Here is a 19,837-nt window from a genome sequence, read left to right as displayed (position 1 = left end):
GATTTAAGGCTATCTTTGGATTGGTGGTATTGGATGGAATGAAATGGAGTGAGATGGAATAATATATGATTCCATTGTTTGGATTTTAAAAGGCTTAACTACACATTTGGTCCCTTACGTTTATTTTAGGTTTCAATTTGGTCCTTGCGTTTAAAAAGTATTAATTTGGTCCCTTACGTTTATTTTAGGTTTCAAGTTAGTCCTTTCCGTCAATTTTGTCATATGTGGCAGTCAATTTGCACATGTGGAGTGACACGTGGCACTTGGACACACTGACACATGTACTGTTCAAACGGTGTTAGTGACAAAATTGACGAAAAGGACTAACTTGAAACTCAAAATAAACGTAAGGGACCAAATTGATATTTTTTAAACGTAAGAGACCAAATTGAAACCTAAAATAAACGTAAGGGACCAAATATGTAGTTAAGCCATTTTAAAAATTAAGATGGAATGGAACATAATGGAATGTATTCGATCCTATTCCATTATATCCTCCAATTTTTGTTCCATCCAATTTGGGAGGTATGCGATGGAACCACTCCCTCAAACTTAAAAATGACTTTTTTGCCATCTTCTTCTAATATCACATCACTACTGATGAGTAGCATTTTTTCTCAATTTTTGCCTTTGTCTTCTCTTCTTTCACAACCTTATGTAAACGAATCTTCTCTCTACCATTTTATTTTGGTTGCTTTATACACAATTAAATCTTTGTTTAGAAAAATCACAAGAAACCCTGCGAGTTTTAATTAATAAAGTCTGCATCTTTTGGTAAAACAACACAAATCAAGTATATAATTCACAGTTCAAACGCAAGTAGAATGGTAAATTAAGCACGGACCGTGTCACTTGATTTACTGGTTAGAACATAATATTAACCCACCATGGCAAAAACAAAGACTTTATTTATTTTTTTTTGTAAGAAAGCAAAGACTTTATGAAGTTTACGATCGAAATACCACGAATTTAATAATATTGCATCAAATTTGTTTATTTAATTATAATGATGTTTCTTTATATAAAAAAAAACTATTTTTTCTTTGACAAAAAAAACTGTTATTTTTCAGTTTTGCAATATTTCTTTTCTGTTTTGATGTGGTTTCTTAGTATTAAAATGAGTTTTTGTTTAGAGATTGAATTGTTGAAGGAGATAAGATTTTAGTAGTAATGTGTTTTACAAGATAATAATATTTTTAATGTTTTAAAATAAGGGTAAAATTGGAATAAAAATGTTATAATTTACTCCATTCCGTTTACTCTCCAAATGCCGGGGTGATAATTTTGTTCCATTTCGTCATTGAATATCCAAACAATGGAATACAATTTGTGTTCCATGCCGTCACTCCATTCTATTATATACCATCAATCCAAACAAAACCATATAAACAACTTACAAAAAAATCAAATTATTTTTTTTTGACAAAAAGAAAATCAAATTATTTAATACTAATTTACTTTCACCGTTAAAATTGTGATTAATATATATATAATAATAATCAGAAAATAAACTTAGACCAGAAAACGGAGATGGTGGTGGAAGAAAACGAGAAGAAAAACAAAACACCAAAACTAGCTAGCTGTTAAACTCTTGTTCAAAAGTTTTGTTGTTGTTGAAGAGTTTAAGTTGCTTTTTATTTTCTTTCCAAATCCATTCAATTTCATCACTTTATACACAACAATTACACAATATTCTTTTCATTCATATACATAGCCATACCCATTTATTATATCTTTCTTTTCATCTTTCGAAGATCTTTCAATTTTTTAGTATAGCTGTTGCCATTGGAGCTAGATCTAGAATCATCACAATCAGATTATATTGATCCGATCAATGGTAATTAATCACTTTTCATTCATCTTCGTTTTTTTCTTCTTGTAGTCATGGTCGAGTCAAATCTAAGTCTTGTTTGTTGGTATTCCACTTTGTTCGCGATTTTACTTTTTCTTAATATTAATCTTATTATTATTGAGATCTTTCTACTGAAAATTGGTTTATGTAATGGATTATGATAAATATGTTCCGATTTGTTTGCTTAAATTTTAATTTTTATCAATATGCACGTTTGTTATTACTGAGCGACATTGTAGGATTATGGCGGATTGTGTTTGAGTTGTTTGGAGAAACACAAAAGATCAAAATTTTGATCAGATTTTTTTTCTTTTAATTATTTTTATTTTATTTTTTACATTTTTTTAATTTAAATTTCAGTCTTGTTATTAGGGAGGGAATGTATCATATTGGTTTATTTTAGTTCTGACACTCTGCATTGTAGGCCACTGCTGCCAATCCTATTGTTGGTTCCCAGGTTTGGGTGGAGGACTCCGATGTAGCTTGGATAGATGGCGAGGTCTTGGAGGTTAATGGGGATGAAATAAAAGTCCTTTGCACTTCAGGGAAGACGGTGAGAATGTTTTGTATATTATTTATTAAAATATTTTCATTTTTTTCAGCAATTTATTTTCATGTTCTTTGGAATTACCACTTCAGGTTAATGGTTTGCTATGAGTGATTTAAAAACTTAAAACATGAATTATTAGTTGGAATTTTTTAAGAGTAGAATAATGAAGATAGGGTAACTAAGTGGTGCTTGCAGTATCCTGTAGTTTCTTTGGAGTACTAGATATAAAATTTTGAATCTTTTCTCATCTCTTTTTTGTCTTACAATAATTTGTAGATTGCTGTTAAAGCTTCCAGTGTTTATCATAAAGATACAGAAGCCCCACCATGTGGAGTTGATGATATGACAAAGCTTGCTTACCTGCATGAACCTGGTGTCCTAGATAATCTAAGATCAAGATATGACATCAATGAAATTTATGTGTGTATTCCAGACGTTAACTGTTCAAATATTGTCTCCCTTGTATTGTATCTTATGTTTCTATACTTACTTGACATGTGGTTATGCTGAACTTTGCTTCCAGACTTACACTGGGAATATATTAATCGCTGTGAACCCTTTCATAAAGCTTCCTCATTTATATGATAGCCATATGATGGCACAATATAAAGGAGCAGGCTTTGGTGAGCTAAGCCCACATCCTTTTGCTATTGCTGACTCAGCATATAGGTATATCTTCTGTACAGATTAACTTAATCAGTTTACTAGTCAGTCTTCCACCTAGTGGGAAAAAGTTCCAGTTGTTGGCTGTACTGTTCTGACTGTATAATTTATTGTGGCTGTAGGCTTATGATCAATGAGGGAATCAGCCAGTCAATATTGGTTAGTGGTGAAAGTGGGGCTGGTAAAACAGAAAGCACAAAGTTACTTATGCGCTACCTTGCTTACATGGGAGGGAGAGCTAATGTTGCCGAAGGTAGAACTGTTGAGCAGAAAGTCCTGGAGGTAATAAAATTAATCCTTTATAGAATTTGCATTTTGGCAATCTGTTTGACTACCATTTATTTATGTTGTTTCTCAACCTTTTCTTGGATCTAAATTTGTGGAAACCTTACATCATATCTCATAGCCACTTAATTGATCTCATTTGCCCCCCTTTTCTGAATAATTTCAGTCCAATCCTGTTCTAGAAGCTTTTGGAAATGCAAAGACCGTTAGAAACAATAATTCAAGGTAGGGGGCTTTTCCGTTATATTGGTGCAGTGCAAATTTTATACTTCTGTCTTATTTGTACTATTTTTTAACTCTCACTTGTGACTTATGCAGTCGTTTTGGTAAGTTTGTGGAGATTCAATTTGACCAGAAGGGAAGAATTTCTGGAGCTGCTATCAGGACTTACCTGCTGGAAAGATCACGTGTTTGCCAGTTGTCGGATCCAGAGAGGAATTATCACTGTTTCTATATGCTTTGTGCTGCACCTCCAGAGGTAATTGAATTTCTTTTGTGCTGAATCAAAATTAAGGTGGCAGAAAGATTGGAACAAATCAATATGTAAATGCAGAGCATTTGTTAATGCATACATTAATTGATTCCTGTATCGAATCATAGATATAAGTAACTGACAATCAGAGTGATATGTCTAGCAATGGACCTATGTAGTGGTTTGTTGTAAGATGTGCCCCTTTAGCTTAATTGTAATAAAGCTTGCTGCTGTAACCTTTAATATTAAGTTTGTTTGTAACTTCTTTGGATTCAATTTTTTTTATTTTTCCTGATATTTTTATATTATTTATCTTTGGCAGGTTGTTCAGAAGTACAAATTAGGAAACCCAAGAACCTTTCATTATCTAAATCAAACAAATTGCTATGAGTTGGAAGGGTATGATGAATTTAAAGAATATTGTGATACAAGGAGAGCAATGGATGTTGTTGGAATAAGTTCTGAGGAGCAGGTATTTTATAGGGAGTTTTTGTAAGTTCATAATGCTGTTCTTAAAGTGTGATCTGTGTTTCAATTTATTTTCTTCCCTGTCATTCAGGAAGCAATATTTCGAGTGGTTGCTGCAATTTTACATCTTGGCAACATTGAATTTTCAAAAGGAAAGGAAATGGACTCGTCTATGCCCAAAGATGAAAAATCTAAGTTTCACCTACAGACTGCGGCTGAACTTTTCATGTAGGCAAACATCGCATTCTTGCATTAATTATTCTCTTGGTAAGGTTTACATTTCATCTCCTCTTCATGCGAAATCCTTGGTTTATAATTTTTATCCAGGTGTGATGCAAAGGCACTAGAAGATTCTCTTTGCAAGCGTGTAATTGTTACTCGTGATGAAACTATTATAAAATGCCTGGATCCCGAAGCTGCTACACTGAGCCGAGATGCTTTAGCTAAGGTTGTGTATTCGAGGTTGTTTGACTGGTAAGTCTTTGAGCAGATTGCACAAAAATATAGCTCGAACCTTTGATTTATTTACTGATAAATTGGTCAATTTGTTCCAAGTTCTGTGCCTGTAAGTTTTGTCATCTTTTGCAGGCTGGTTGATAAAATTAATAATTCAATTGGTCAGGATCCTGACTCAAAGTCCTTAATCGGCGTGCTGGATATTTATGGTTTTGAGAGTTTCAAGTCTAACAGGTGCATTATTGCCGCACATTTTGTTCTGTAGTTAATGTGTATTAGGTTTTATATTGAGCCTAACTCATGCTTATGAAAGCAGTTTGTAAGGTGAGGGGTGGAACTCTATATAAACGCATTTCAGGTCTTTTATATTTTCACTCCACTGTATTGCAAACTTCTCCAACTTGAATTACTCCATTTTCATCCCCTTAAAACATCCCAACATATCAATTAAACTTAATTCTAAAGAAATTTGTTTCCTTGTCATCTATCAGTATTAATAGTCTATGTCTCTAATAAATAATGGCAGAGCTGTAGATTTTGTGTTTGATACCTAGCTGTTCTGTTTACATTGCAGTTTTGAGCAATTCTGTATTAATTTGACCAATGAAAAGCTCCAGCAACATTTTAATCAGGTTTGTTTGTGAGTGAGATTTTATTCTTGATAATTGTTAGCATCTCTAGTTTGTATATTCGAAACAGAGACCTAAGGATCGATCGTTGAAGTTATGGGTTTTATATAATAATAGCAGAGAAAAAAAAGTACTTTAAATATTATTAATTAATAATAAGTTGATAGTAACTTAATACAAAAACTGAACGCTAAACCCCAAATATATAGGAGATAAACTAAGATACTCCAATGTAATATAAAAATATTATAAGATATTTTATTCTATTCCATCAAGGATGCAATGTTGACATGTGCTCTTGCAATGTTTGAATATCTATTCTGCAGCATGTCTTCAAAATGGAGCAAGAAGAATACAAGAAAGAGGAGATTGATTGGAGTTACATTGAATTTGTTGACAATCAAGATATTTTGGATCTCATTGAAAAGGTTTTTCCTTCTATCATCATAACCATTCTGTTGATTGGCTGTCTCTTTATACAAACATTTGTGTAAGATGCTCATTTCTTTTATGTGCACTAAATGTGGAGGGTGAGGGTTGTAAAAGTTGGTTGGGTCTCAAATAGATAGAAGGGATTAGCTTAGCTTGTGATAGAATCTTTTCTTTGGTAGTGTGGCTTCCTGAATCTTTTCCTGGATGGTGACTTTAAATTAAATGATTATGTAGCATAATTGTTACCAGAAAACTAAGTCTAGGCATGCATGGCATGCACTAATGCATGCCTATCCATTTATTTAATTATAAGAGAAATGAGTGAACATAAAATTCGATATTTGAAATATTTGCTCTCTGAAAAAAAAAACATTAACTTTTGAGGAGTTTTAAAATTTTAAATTTCTACTCACTAAATACAGTTCCCTTTTCAGGATAAAATTTATATTTTGTAGATATCTGTGACACTTTTTCATGTTAATATAGAAAAAGATACGAGATAAAAGACCTGTGCAGTTTCAATTAACTATAAAACTAAACTTTTAAGAAAGTATGCTTAACATCAAGTGTTTGGATGGGTGAGAAACAGGGATTGGTCGATGACTATGATTAAAGGCATGGTAATATGTTTTAAAGGCACGGCATTTTGTGTTTGTTACCCAGAAGTTTCAAAAGTGAGACCTTTATTTGTAAATGTGATCTTTCGAGAAAAATGAAACAAGTTGTTTCGTACTTTTGAAAAAAAAAGGCCTTGGGTATTTTTTCTTTACTAATATTTAAAGGATGCCTTCTGTTATATAATTTGATTTTGAATAAAAAAATAGTTATCAAAATGTATGTAGTCTCAATTTATCTTATATAAAAAAACTTTTTAATTTGAAATGCTTTTTATTTTTTTATTATATAGTCATAATTTTTAAATTATACAATATTTTTTTAAATAGAAAAGTAATTAAAAATATTTTTGTGATTATAAAATTTTATCTAATAATAATATCAAATTTCTTTGACAATTGTCAATTAGAACCTTTAATTCTCTTTGTATGAATCTCCTTAATTCTATCATATGTTGAAATTTTTTAATGAGATCTTGCTTTACACTCTGTTCAAATGCTCTCAAAATGTGTTATTTTATTTACATTATTGTAGTTTTTTTATTTATTTATTTATTTATTTTTTTGACGAAATTTACACTATTGTAGTTGCAACCCAATATATTATATTTTTTTAATAATGATTCTTGTTTGGCTTTTAAAAAGAGACATGTGGTGATTTATTTATTACCATTTTGAACATCTATTTTGTATTGGATTTTTTTATTTATTAATATGTAATTAAATATAGTTGGATTTTTTGAGGGAATTAAATATAGTTGGATATCTAAGGAGTATTATTTTTTTTGGTAAGGATCTAAGGAGTATTATTGCGTTCAAGTTTCTAATTTAATTTCTTAAAACTAATAAAATAAATATTGATCTTCAATTATAATTTGTTCCACGAGCACATGCACCAGTAGTTTTAGGAAATTGTTACCAAGCTGATTTTAGACACAGCAACATACTTTTAAAATCCATTGGCAAGTGGCAAGAGCATTTTTTCTTCTAGAAGTCCCGACAACTATTCTCCTTTCGATGCATTGATATTTGTTTTGGTAATTTTAACATAAACCATTTTTTTGACAAAATAATAAACCACAAAATGAAAAACATTCCAATGTTACTTTTATTTTCTGTTGTGGATAGATTTCTGGTAGTTCTGTAATGCTTATTGTCTACTTCCGTAGAAAAGTATATTGCTTTTGAAATGAGTTAAGTTTTACACGTTACTGGGAATGGAAGTGGTTAAAAGTGATCCAGTGGGGTGCTAAGTTGCTTAGTCTTATTTAAACCCTTTTTTTCATCTACCGTTCCTATATTTAATGGAAGAAGTAAATTTAGGATATGACTCAAATCTTTTGATAAGCATGACCTTATAAATTGACGGGGTGTTGAGATTTGGCGAAGTTTTAAATTTATGTCTAATATAATACTAGGTTTTTTCATCTACCGTTCCATTTTCAAGAATGTTTTTTCCTTAATCTCATAAAATTTAATGCAAATTGCATTTAATTTTATCTCTCCCCCCTTTTCTCAATAAAGAACAACCAATAAGAATTGTTTTTACATCTTCTCAAGCAACTTATTCCAAGGAAAACCCACAAAAACATATTTCAAATTATCTTGTTTTACTTTTTCTTAATACGTGTGATTTTTGTTTTCCCCCTTATAATTTGGGACGGAGGGAGTAGGCTGATAAGCAATAATTTCGCATTAGTGGATTTATTATTCATCAATTACCAATTTTTCTTTTTATATATTCATTTTTCAGAAACCTGGAGGCATTATCGCTCTTCTCGATGAAGCTTGGTATGTATACCCTGTACTGTTCCTTTGAATTGGTATTGTGGATAGGGTCATGCTAACAAGTTCCCCAAGGACATTGTTTAAGGAATCCATACAAAGATATATTGTCTTGAAAATACAAGTAAAAAAATGTAGAAGTAATAAATACACAACTATATATGCAAAAGTTACTACTTTTGATTGCTTAAACAATGCCTTAAGGGCACTTGTTAGCATTTTCCTTGTGGATATCAACATCTCTGTACCACTGGCTTAGTTTATTCATTTTATTCTGCTATAAGTTTTAAATATTTTTTCGATGCTTAGATAACGTACATGTACATATTTTGCAGTATGTTTCCTAGATCAACAAATGAAACTTTTGCGCAAAAGCTGTATCAGACGTTCAAAAACCATAAAAGGTTCAGCAAGCCCAAATTGTCACGTAGTGACTTCACAATTTGCCATTATGCTGGTGATGTAAGTTGGGAGTAGTTTCTACATATTTTCAGATATATAATTATAATCAATAGGGTAGTTACTTGATTGAATACAGGAGCAGAATGCTAAATATGATTTAAACTCATCATGCCTAATATGGGGGATTTTAGGTCACTTATCAAACCGATTTATTCCTAGACAAGAACAAAGATTACGTTGTTGCAGAACATCAGGCACTTTTGTATGCTTCCACGTGCCCCTTTGTATCGGGTTTATTTCTCCCCTCACCTGAGGAATCGTCCAATAAATCAAAGTTTTCTTCAATTGGTTCCCGGTTTAAGGTTGGTGATTTTTTTTTTCATTCCTTTTTGACAGAATATGATTTGGTTTTCATCCTCCTTATGCACTCTTGATATCCTTGTTCCTATGTCCTGCAGCAACAATTACAAGCACTACTTGAAATTCTTAGTTCCACTGAGCCACACTACATTCGTTGTGTTAAACCCAATAATCTTCTCAAGCCAGCAATTTTTGAGCACAAAAATGTTTTGCAGCAACTGCGCTGTGGAGTAAGTCTGCTTGCACTTTTGTCCTGATCTGGATCATATAGTTAAAGTGATAATTGAAGTTTAAATTGTAGCTTGTGAGTTTGTGCTTATTACATAGTATGCCTGCTTGTAGGGTGTCATGGAGGCAATCAGGATAAGCTGCGCTGGCTATCCCACCAGAAAAACGTTTGATGAATTCGTGGATCGATTCGGGCTTCTTGCACCTGAAGCTTTGGATCGTAGGTATATAAGTTGTTAATCTTCCTTCCTTGTCAGGCTATTAGCTTTTTATTATTCTAAAATCTTGATTTATTTTACGTTTTTAATTATGTTAGTTCTGATGAAGTCACTGCTTGCAAGAGGATTTTGGAGAAGGTTGGGCTTAAAGGATATCAGGTAACAATTACCTTGTGGTCCACTGACTTTATTCTTTAGAGATTTATTATTGTGTTTGACTTTTATCAGCGGAGTTTGGGATATATTTGTTTCTGAAATGGGTGGAACACTTTTCTATCAATTCACCAAGGATTACTTGGATTGGAACATTGCTATGTTTTATTCAGAAATCTTCATTGACTTGAGTATTGACAAAACTCTCCAAACTTTATTCTTTTAAGTTCTAATAATGTTTTACTTTTTGGGAACTAATATCATAAAACTCATTTTATCTGGTTGCTGTTAGAGTTTCTGCTGGGACTATAGCTATATTTTTCCTTTCTTTGTTCTTCCATGTTTCATGACCATTCCTAGGGCTGCAAATCTTGACAGTATATTTTAGGTTTAGGAACGAGAACTCTTTTGTGCCTGTCTGTTAAATGACCACGAGGTAACTGTATATATATATATATATATATATATATATATATATATATATATATATATATATATATATATATATATATATATATATCAAAGTGTGGATTATTTTAATGGTTCTCTTTATTGCTGCAGATTGGTAAAACCAAAGTGTTTCTTAGAGCTGGTCAAATGGCAGAACTAGATACTTATAGAAGTGAGATCTTAGGAAAGTCAGCAAGCATTATTCAAAGGAAAGTTAGTTCCTATTTGGCCCGCCGAAGTTTTGTCTCGATTCGCTTGTCTGCTATACAGATACAAGCTGCATGCAGAGGTATCTGCCAAGTTTCTCAAAATATTATCCTACTAGTTCTATTGAAGGGAAACTTAAACATGAGAAGACTCATGACTCATGAGTTCTTTTATATGCTATCACAGGACAACTTGCTCGGAAAGTATACGAGGGATTGCGGCAAGAGGCTTCTAGTCTGATCATTCAGAGGTGTTTACGCATGCATATTGCTAGGAAGGCATACAATGGATTGTACAGCTCAGCTATTTCTATTCAAACTGGTATGCGAGGGATGGCTGCTCGCTGTGAGCTGCGCTTTAGGAAGCAGACCAGTGCAGCATTTATCATTCAGGTAGAGAACATTTTACAAATCCATCATTTTAGGACATTTTAAAGCATGTATTTTTGTTATTGGCAAAGGTCCATACATCCTACTCAACCATTGTTGTAAGTTTGGATTTTATTTTATACTTTTGATTTATTTTAGTTTGTCTTTGTGATTTGTGTATTGCAGAGCCACTGTCGGAAATACTTGGCCCAACATCATTTTATAAACTTAAAGAAGGCAGCAATTGCCACCCAATGTGCATGGAGAGGAAAAGTCGCTCGGCGGGAACTACGAAATCTCAAGATGGTAACTACCTCACCCCCCAAGAAAACGTTTTTTTAATCCATCAATGAAATGTTTTAAACTTGTTAAATTATTTGGTAAGTTTATAAATATTACTGACAGGACTCAAAATAGTAGTTATTAAAGTGAGTTCACTTTTGAACATTGTTATAGAAGGAAAAATGTACAAAGTTTAGATACCTAACACTAGCAGCACCTTATTGCTTATTATGGAAACTATGTTAAGGTCCTTCTTATTACAAGTTCACCCCGTAGTCATTGCAGCATTGCACCTATACATTGTTAGTTTGCATAAATCTCAACATTTTAAGGAGGAATAGATGCCATGATTGTATTATTCTTGCGAGATATGTTTATGTGATATTTTCTTTTGAATTCCTTAGCAAAACTACCTATATTTTCAACCATGTGCTATTTAGTTTTGGAACAATGAATACTATCCCATTGATTTTTCATCCATCATTTTTATGCTAATGGGTCACCCATACCTCCATTAAGAAATAAATAACTTAGAAAAGTATTTAGAATAAGCTAAATAATTATGAAAAGAGTTGTGTCAAATTTGTTTCTTTGTTGAGATATCTCATGGATCTAGTACCCAAAGCTCTGCAGGTCTTTTGTATATGCATTTTTCTGTTTTTGATTTCTAGTTTAAAATTGTGAAACACAATCGAATGCTCTATTCTTCAACTTTAATACTTTTCTTTTCCGTATCATTCCATATACTTCACCCTGACTAGACCTTCTTTTTCCTTATCTTTTGTCTCCCTCCATATCTAAGAAAGATTTGCAGCAGATTGCATAATCCTGCAGTATCAGCTGTGCACTTGTAGTTTACTTGAGTATAGCATTGCTCATGATGAATAAGTACATTAGGAGTACAACTAATGTACTTATAATATAATAATAATAATAATAATAATAATAATAATAATAATAATAATAAAATTAATTATCTGTGCATTTTGTTAGGATTAACTGACTGTGCTATTTTGTCGGCTGGAAAGGGCATTTGTTTTAAAGCTCTTGTTATGATTGCTATCTATCCACATATCCAATTTTTTATTCATTGATTGAAACTTTTATTTTATATCAGGCTGCAAGAGAAACTGGAGCTCTCCAAGCTGCCAAAAACAAGCTTGAAAAGCAAGTTGAAGATCTTACATTGAGGTTGCAGCTGGAAAAACGCATGAGGGTAGATAGCTATTATTTTCAGTGTGAACTGCCAACTGTAATTGTTTTATTGTACCAAACTGACAGTTTTCCTGACCCATGTTAAGCACATTATTCAATATATAAGATATTACTGTAGTAAGATCGGTTAGCTCTAGACAATACTTATCTGGAAAAACTGGTGTAGCAAACTTGTATTGTACATAATATATTTTTGTTTCTAGACATAAACACACTGTCAAGTATCTTCCCTTGCAAAGCTTCTTAAATCTCTTGGAACAAATGTAGGTTGACATGGAAGAAGCAAAAAAACAAGAAAATGAAAAATTACAATCTGCTTTGCACGAGATGCAACTTCAGTTCAAAGAAACTAAGTCATTGCTTCAAAAGGAGCGTGAGGCTGCAAAAAGAGAAGTAGAGAGAGTGCCTGTCATACAGGAGGTTCCAGTTGTTGACCATCCTGTGTTGGAGAAGCTAACTAGTGAAAATGAACAACTCAAGGTGGGCTGATTATGGGCATTAACACTTCCTCTTCACTGAAGAGTATATTTTATACTTTGAATTATTAATCACTTGCTGGAGTCCATTGCAGACCTTGGTGAGTTCATTGGAAAAGAAAATTGATGAAACAGAGAAAAGGTATGAAGAGGCAAATAAACTCAGTGAAGAAAGGTTGAAGCAAGCTTTGGATGCTGAATCGAAAATAATCCAGTTGAAAACTTCTATGCAAAGGTTTTGATTTCGAATTAACGCTTCGTTGGTATCTCGTACATATTTAATTGATATAATTTAAAGTATTACCTGGCTTAAGTCTTTGAAGTAGTTACCATCTGTTGACCATTAAATTACAAAATGTATACCATCTTGACCCTTTTTACTTAAATATTTGTAGTATTGAAGAGAAATTCTTAGATATGGAATCTGAAAATCAAGTTCTTCGGCAACAGTCTCTGCTTAACTCATCTGTGAAAACAATGTCAGAGCACCTTTCTACCCATGTATATGAGGTAAATTGTGCTTTCTTAAATATGTATTTCTGCATTCTCTGTATGCAAGTGTGAATCTTTTGGGCTATTGATTTTATATGCAGAAGTTGGAAAATGGTCACCATTTGGTAGAAGATCAGAAAGCTACTGTAAGTGCATTAGTTTCTACTCTTATCTACATTCTCTTTCTATAGCATGCCAGCTTTTATGTTGAATGGTATCTAAAATGAGTTGTCTTTGCAGGAAACACAGACTGACACACCTGTGAAAAAGTTCGGTACAGAGTCTGATAGCAAATTAAGGAGATCATACATTGAACGTCAACATGTGTGTGCTTGAAATTTTACATCTAATATTCCAGTTCTTTATGCTACTATGTTCATCTTTTTAACTCTTATTTCAAATGTAGGAAAATGTTGATTCCCTTATCAATTGTGTTATGAAAAATATTGGATTCCATCATGGAAAGCCTATTGCTGCATTCACCATTTACAAATGTCTTCTCCACTGGAAATCATTTGAAGCTGAAAGGACAAGTGTATTTGATCGCCTTATCCAGATGATTGGTTCTGCAATTGAGGTAATTTTTATTTAGAGATATACAAGTATAATACTTTGAACCTTCCCCTAATAACTTGAGCTTTTAGGAAAATTAATCCTTGATATATGATTCTAATTTTCAGTGAAAGTCTATAATATGGTTTTTTTTTGTATTCTAAAATTACGTAATGGATCCCTTATCCAATCTAACTTTTTTTTTTCCTTGCTTACTTTCCAGAATCAAGACGACAATGATCTCATGGCTTACTGGCTGTCAAATACATCTGCACTATTGTTTCTGCTCCAACAAAGTTTAAAATCCGGTTGTTCAAATGACGCAACCCCAGTTAGAAAACCACCAAATCCAACATCCCTCTTTGGCAGAATGACTATGGTAATAATCTTACAGTGTTTGTAATCTATTCTCCCTTTGCCACTTAAAAGATCTCATATTTATTTGTTACCTGAATTGCAGGGTTTTCGGTCATCTCCTTCTTCTGCTAACCTTCCTGCCCCATTGGAGGTTGTACGCAAAGTAGAGGCTAAGTATCCTGCTTTGCTTTTCAAGCAACAGCTCACGGCCTATGTGGAGAAAATATATGGTATCTTGCGGGACAACTTGAAGAAAGAGTTGGCATCATTTATTTCGTTATGCATCCAGGTATTTTGAATACAATTGTTTAACTGAATCTGAATGGGATAAGTAAAGTTGAATGTCTTATTATAATCCTCAGTTCTCATATCTTCTCCATATATATATATTTTATTTTTTTTAAGTTCATATCTTGTCCATATATAATATCTGCCTTTTCGAGATACTTTCTTGTTTCTAGAAATTTCTAAGAGGACTCTAGTCCTCCGATGTGTTTCCCGTCTTATCTCCGGATGGTCATAAGATTCTAGAGGTGGTAAAGTTGAAATCCTGGAGTTGGTTAAGTGCTAAGACCATCTCCAATGGTGGGTACTTATTTTTTTAAGTACCAGTACCTAATAGGTACCCCCGTTGGAGCAAAACACAAAGAGTACCTAATAGGTACTAGTTCTATGATAAGAAGTGATACCTATATTATTTTTGTGGGACCCATTTATAATGATATAAAGTTATTGGTGAGACCTATTTAGAACTTTCAAGAGTTGCTGGGTTGGAGGGATTGAGTGCTTATTAGGTACTAATATTAAAAAATTATAAATAAGTGATGTGTATACGTGGGGTCCAGTTAAGTACTAAAAAATGAGTAGCTCCATTGTGAATGCTCTAAGTGGACTGGTTTCAGATATCCGATTTCTTTGTGGTTTACTAATCCCATAGGATGCTTGGTTTTTTTACTTTTATTTGTATAGCAATTACGGGAAGAATTATCTTGTATATAGTTGTTAAGTCTCTAGTACTGCTATATGTGTGTTTCGGTAGGTGTGCTATTCCAGTTTTTTTTGTATCCGGCTGGTTTGCATTCTCTTCTTGTAATTGTCTTCCAAGTTTTGGCACTTTTCTAAAATTGTGTTTCAAATGAAGTTTTTAGCTTATAATTTTATTTTTTTTAAATACTGTTTGTTACTCATGCAATTCATATTGCTGATATACAGGCACCAAGAACATCAAAGGGAGTCTTAAGATCTGGCCGATCTTTTAGTAAAGATTCTCCCATGGGTCATTGGCAGAGTATTATTGAATCCCTCAACACTATTCTCTGTACTATGAAAGAGAACTTTGTAAGAAACTAAAACTATGGCTTTTTACCAATTTGAGTATTGTGTAATTACTTTTTTTTTTACCATTTATGCTTTTTTTTTTTTACACTAGCTGTTTATGCTATTTATAAAAACTGCTTATACACGATATATTGTTTTGGGTTTTAGGTGCCTCCTGTCCTTGTCCAAAAGATCTTCTCTCAAACGTTTTCATATATTAATGTTCAACTCTTCAATAGGTAAGTAGTTTTTGCATGCATCCTTTGACATAATTTTTTGTTTGTCATGGTGTTTTGATCTTAATGTTTAACATTCTGTTTTTAATAAATGATTGGTAGTCTTCTTCTGCGACGTGATTGTTGCACATTCAGCAATGGAGAATATGTGAAGGCTGGTTTAGCAGAATTGGAGCTGTGGTGCTGCCAAGCAAAGGAGGAGGTATTCATTTTTTGTTGACTGTATTGTGCTAGATAGGTTGAGTTATTGCATAAATTAATTAGGCGCTTAATAATATAAGGCAATCACCTATTGCTACTCTGTATGGCTTTTGGGTTGGTTATATGTGTCTTCGGAAAGTCTAACCAAATTGCCCTGGGTTTGCAGTATGCTGGGACATCTTGGGATGAGCTCAAGCACATTAGACAGGCAGTTGGATTCTTGGTAAGTGTTTCTTGTTTCATAATATGGCATCATGTTTTGCTTCCACTTACTGTAATTAATTAAATCCGACAATTTCACCATTAGGGTTTTATCACAGGATAAATCCTATCGAAAATACCCATGTGGCTTTGCATTGTACATCTTTTAAATCGTTTTAACCGTCAAAATGAATCTTTTATTGCCAGAAAGTTCATGCTCAAACAAATTTATGTAAGATTTGTTCAATCATATTTGAAACTTAGGTATCCAACTAATTGAGGGGGTGGGAATATTCAAAATAAAAATAAAAATGAGGGGGTGGGTGTGGGTGTGGTGTGCGTAATAGAAAAAGTAGAATAACTAGTGCAATTTTCACAAGTACTTGCACACCCTCACTTTAGAGTAGATCTGCCTTTGGCAATGAAAGTGTGAAAAAGGTTTTGACAACGCAGTGATTAAATTGTCTTTTAGATTTTGGGTTGGACCTAACTCAATTCCATAAATTTGCCTTGTGAGGTGGGGAATGTGTACCACTTATAACTATTATTCAGGCTATGTCCCTATTAAATGTGAGACACTCAACACATTTGATAATTCTCTAACCTGTTACATCCATGCCATCCGCTTCATTAGACTGAGGATGAAAAATTGAAACCCTTTGGCATTATCTAACTATATTAGTTCATAAGAAACTGCATCCTGTATATATTATTTGAAATGCTATACATGAGGCCATTATCTATGATAAGTAATTTTTTAACCTCCTAATGTTGAAGATAATAGTTTTAGCGGTTTATTTTTCTAGATAACTAATCGTTACAGTAGTCCAAGTTTGCTTGGTAAACTAATCTTATAGCTTCTATCTTTGTGATGATTTTACTTAAGAACAATGATGTTGACAAAACCTCTAAGCTCTTAATTGAATACGACAATATGAAGATTTATTCTGTTTTTCAAAATAAATATTTTCTTTATATGATGTGATCAAAATTCAATGTCTTAATTACATTTATTGGTTTAATTATTGTCATTTTAACAGGTTATCCATCAGAAGTATAGGATTTCCTATGATGAAATCATTAATGATTTATGCCCTGTAAGTATCCACCTATCCATCTGAAGCTTTGTGTGATAGTATAGGGCATTGTTAATATTATTAGTTGCCTATATCTTTGATACAACATTCAACCCTGTCCTTCCATGAGTTGTGAGCTCTTGAAATTAGTGTTTAATTTGATTTGTTTTTAGTTGTTGCTAAGGAAACATGATGATTTAGTATTTTTCTTTAAGTAGCAATTGAGGTGTTTGCCTAGATTGTTTATCTCTTTAAACTTTTGAGATTGCATGAGGCTACTGCTAAGACTGAAATTCAAATTTATTTCTGCATTTAGTCCTAAGGATGGATTGGAAGGAGATCAAGGAAATCAATATTTGCATTATGCATAATTTTTTGCTCTTTGCACTCATACTCTGCATAACTATGTCTTTCCGAGATTGTATGTTTCTTTCTCATGCCTCTTCCTTATTCCCACAATTATTCTGCATCAGATCATGAGTGTCCAGCAGCTGTACAGAGTATGCACCCTTTACTGGGATGCTAACTACAACACTCGAAGTGTATCTCCAGATGTAAGTTTTTATTTTCTTCTACATTTTCTCCAATATCAGCAGGCTATTAACATGCTGAAATGATTCAGGTCCTTTCAAGCATGAAGGTACTTATGGCTGAGGACTCTAATAATGCTCAGAGTGATTCTTTCTTGTTGGATGATACTTCCAGGTGAGACTGCTTGCTTATGGAATGTCAATTGATGCATTCTTGTCTTTAGAATCAAGAGAGTGGAATAATATTTTCATGTCTGAGACTTTTTATATAGGAAAATAAATTACAATAATAATAGTGAGTCAATGACCAATAATTTAAGAATAACAAATAAAAATAAAGAGGCTTATAAAAAAAGAATGAAATAAAATCATTGAGAATCAAATCTGAGTTCCCCAGATTCTTCTACAATATTACCTGCCATTGTCAATGATGGACAAAAGTTTATAGCTAATTTTTATGTTGTATGACACGGGAAAAAGAGATGCAGCTTAACTTGCCTGTATAATCAATTATTTATCAGACTTACAACTCAAATCTTTGATTGTGATTTTTATTTAATTGATATTAATTGAACATGAAGATACTATTATTCAGACTGTTTACATGTTTACTAACTGGCTTTTACTTCTAACTACAGCATCCCATTCTCAGTTGATGACCTCTCTACATCACTGCAAGAGAGAGATTTTTCTGAGATGAAACCAGCAGATGAGCTTCTTGAGAATCCCGCCTTCCAATTTTTGAATGAGTAGGCAGCAAGGGAAGCTTAGTAGTATACATTTATCGTAGTCGTTAAGGAAAGCAACAAAATCAGTTGCTGGTCTTTGCATAGTGGTTGTATATACAATTCTGTTTTCATTCTTTTTTCTTTATACCTAATTTTGTTTTCATTTTACCATCCATCTGCATATTGTTTATCGAGTCAATGTCCCTGCATCATCATGGCCCTGATGTAAAGTTATTTTTTCATTCTTTTCTTCACATTCATTTGTAAAATCTTCATTATAAAGAAGGGGTAGGGTTTTTAATATTTATTACAGTATTGATGATAAGTGGGTGTGCCTTGGATGTCCATTTTTTGTTATCCTGGTTTAAAAAGTGAAGCTGAGCTTGGCGTCCAAGCTCACTTTCCTCTTTTTTGTATTGCTGTGTAAATGGATATGAACTTTTATACATAATGAATATGTTGTTCATATATTGGAGTTTGAACTCATGCTTTGCTTCTGTTTTCTTTTGGTTCTGAGACATAAATGCAAACATGGCCAAATAGATTCTCTAACAGCATCCACAATGGAGAAGTTGTAGAAATGGAGAAAGTTGCACGAGGAAGATTATAAATTATTAGGGAGTAATATATACTACTAATTTAGACTTGGTCTGTTCAAGTGTCTCTTAACTTTGGATACGCTGCATTGTAATAATTAAATATAATCAAAAAGTTTTCCTGTGCATGAAACAACCATTCTCATGCAATACATTTTCTACAATAAATTGTCTTAAACAACTGCAGATGAAATTGTCATCTCATGTGTTTGCTCAATCCGGATTCAGTTTAAAATGAATTTAACACGTTTAGTTGATACTAGTTACAAAAACCCGTGCAATGCACGGGATCATGATAATTTTACGATAATAATCTTGTCATAATAATATTATATAGGAATATTTGTAATTTACTTGTTTATTGATAATATTATCATAATAATTTTATGATAATACAAATATTACATCTCAAAAAATACACGACACTACCAGCAAACAAATGCCAACATATGGAAACCTTTCGATCTTTACACAACACTACCACCAAATTAAGAATTAAGAATTAATTGATGACATGGTGAATTCCTCTAGTTTGAAAGTCTGAAGCCATCTAACTACATCCTAAGCATAGATTTCCAAAGAAAGTTAATCCTTTCAATTGTTTTGTTCCACCAAAGAAAGTTATATGCTGGAAAATACTTACTTAGGCACAACCACAAATTAGAGGTGTTAGGCACACACATAAGTAAAAAAAATTATATTTATTAATGTGACTGTTTTATTTTTCTTTTAATTTTTTTGATTAATGTGTATGTGCATAAATATTGGGCATTAATATTAATAGTTTCTGTTTTTTTTTTTGTTGAGATTTCTTCAATCTCTTTGATTGTTTTAAAAAGACAACTTCACAAATCAGATTACAATTTCAATCTCTTGCATTAATCAATATAACAATTCTGCTATAAGACTTTTGGATTATTCTTTAGATGATTTTTTATTGTGCTATTGATATGGATTTAGGAACCTTTTCTATCGTGAATCAAAGA

The 19,837-nt window shown here is 32.5% G+C and overlaps 1 protein-coding gene across 1 annotated transcript; it reads left to right on the top strand.

Moving 5' to 3' along the window:
* Positions 1 to 1,474: 1,474 nt before the first annotated feature.
* On the top strand, positions 1,475 to 18,737 carry LOC123913729 (myosin-6). Its single transcript, XM_045964567.1, has 39 exons — positions 1,475 to 1,837; positions 2,277 to 2,405; positions 2,679 to 2,822; positions 2,926 to 3,071; positions 3,188 to 3,347; positions 3,517 to 3,575; positions 3,669 to 3,828; positions 4,145 to 4,294; positions 4,382 to 4,518; positions 4,618 to 4,764; positions 4,879 to 4,980; positions 5,321 to 5,378; positions 5,702 to 5,803; positions 8,175 to 8,212; positions 8,542 to 8,668; positions 8,800 to 8,970; positions 9,067 to 9,198; positions 9,311 to 9,420; positions 9,513 to 9,573; positions 10,129 to 10,306; positions 10,411 to 10,616; positions 10,779 to 10,898; positions 11,992 to 12,090; positions 12,357 to 12,569; positions 12,661 to 12,800; positions 12,961 to 13,075; positions 13,159 to 13,203; positions 13,298 to 13,381; positions 13,464 to 13,634; positions 13,833 to 13,988; positions 14,070 to 14,255; positions 15,179 to 15,304; positions 15,452 to 15,522; positions 15,622 to 15,721; positions 15,887 to 15,943; positions 16,962 to 17,018; positions 17,471 to 17,551; positions 17,620 to 17,702; positions 18,166 to 18,737. The coding sequence occupies exons 1-39, from the start codon at positions 1,835 to 1,837 to the stop codon at positions 18,278 to 18,280; spliced, it is 4,539 nt and encodes a 1,512-aa protein (XP_045820523.1). The 5' UTR covers positions 1,475 to 1,834; the 3' UTR covers positions 18,281 to 18,737.
* The last annotated feature ends 1,100 nt before the right edge of the window (positions 18,738 to 19,837 follow it).

This window comes from Trifolium pratense, linkage group LG1 (assembly GCF_020283565.1).
Source record: "Trifolium pratense cultivar HEN17-A07 linkage group LG1, ARS_RC_1.1, whole genome shotgun sequence".
Taxonomy (NCBI): domain Eukaryota; kingdom Viridiplantae; phylum Streptophyta; class Magnoliopsida; order Fabales; family Fabaceae; genus Trifolium; species Trifolium pratense.
This window is presented reverse-complemented; position numbering and strand designations above follow the sequence as displayed.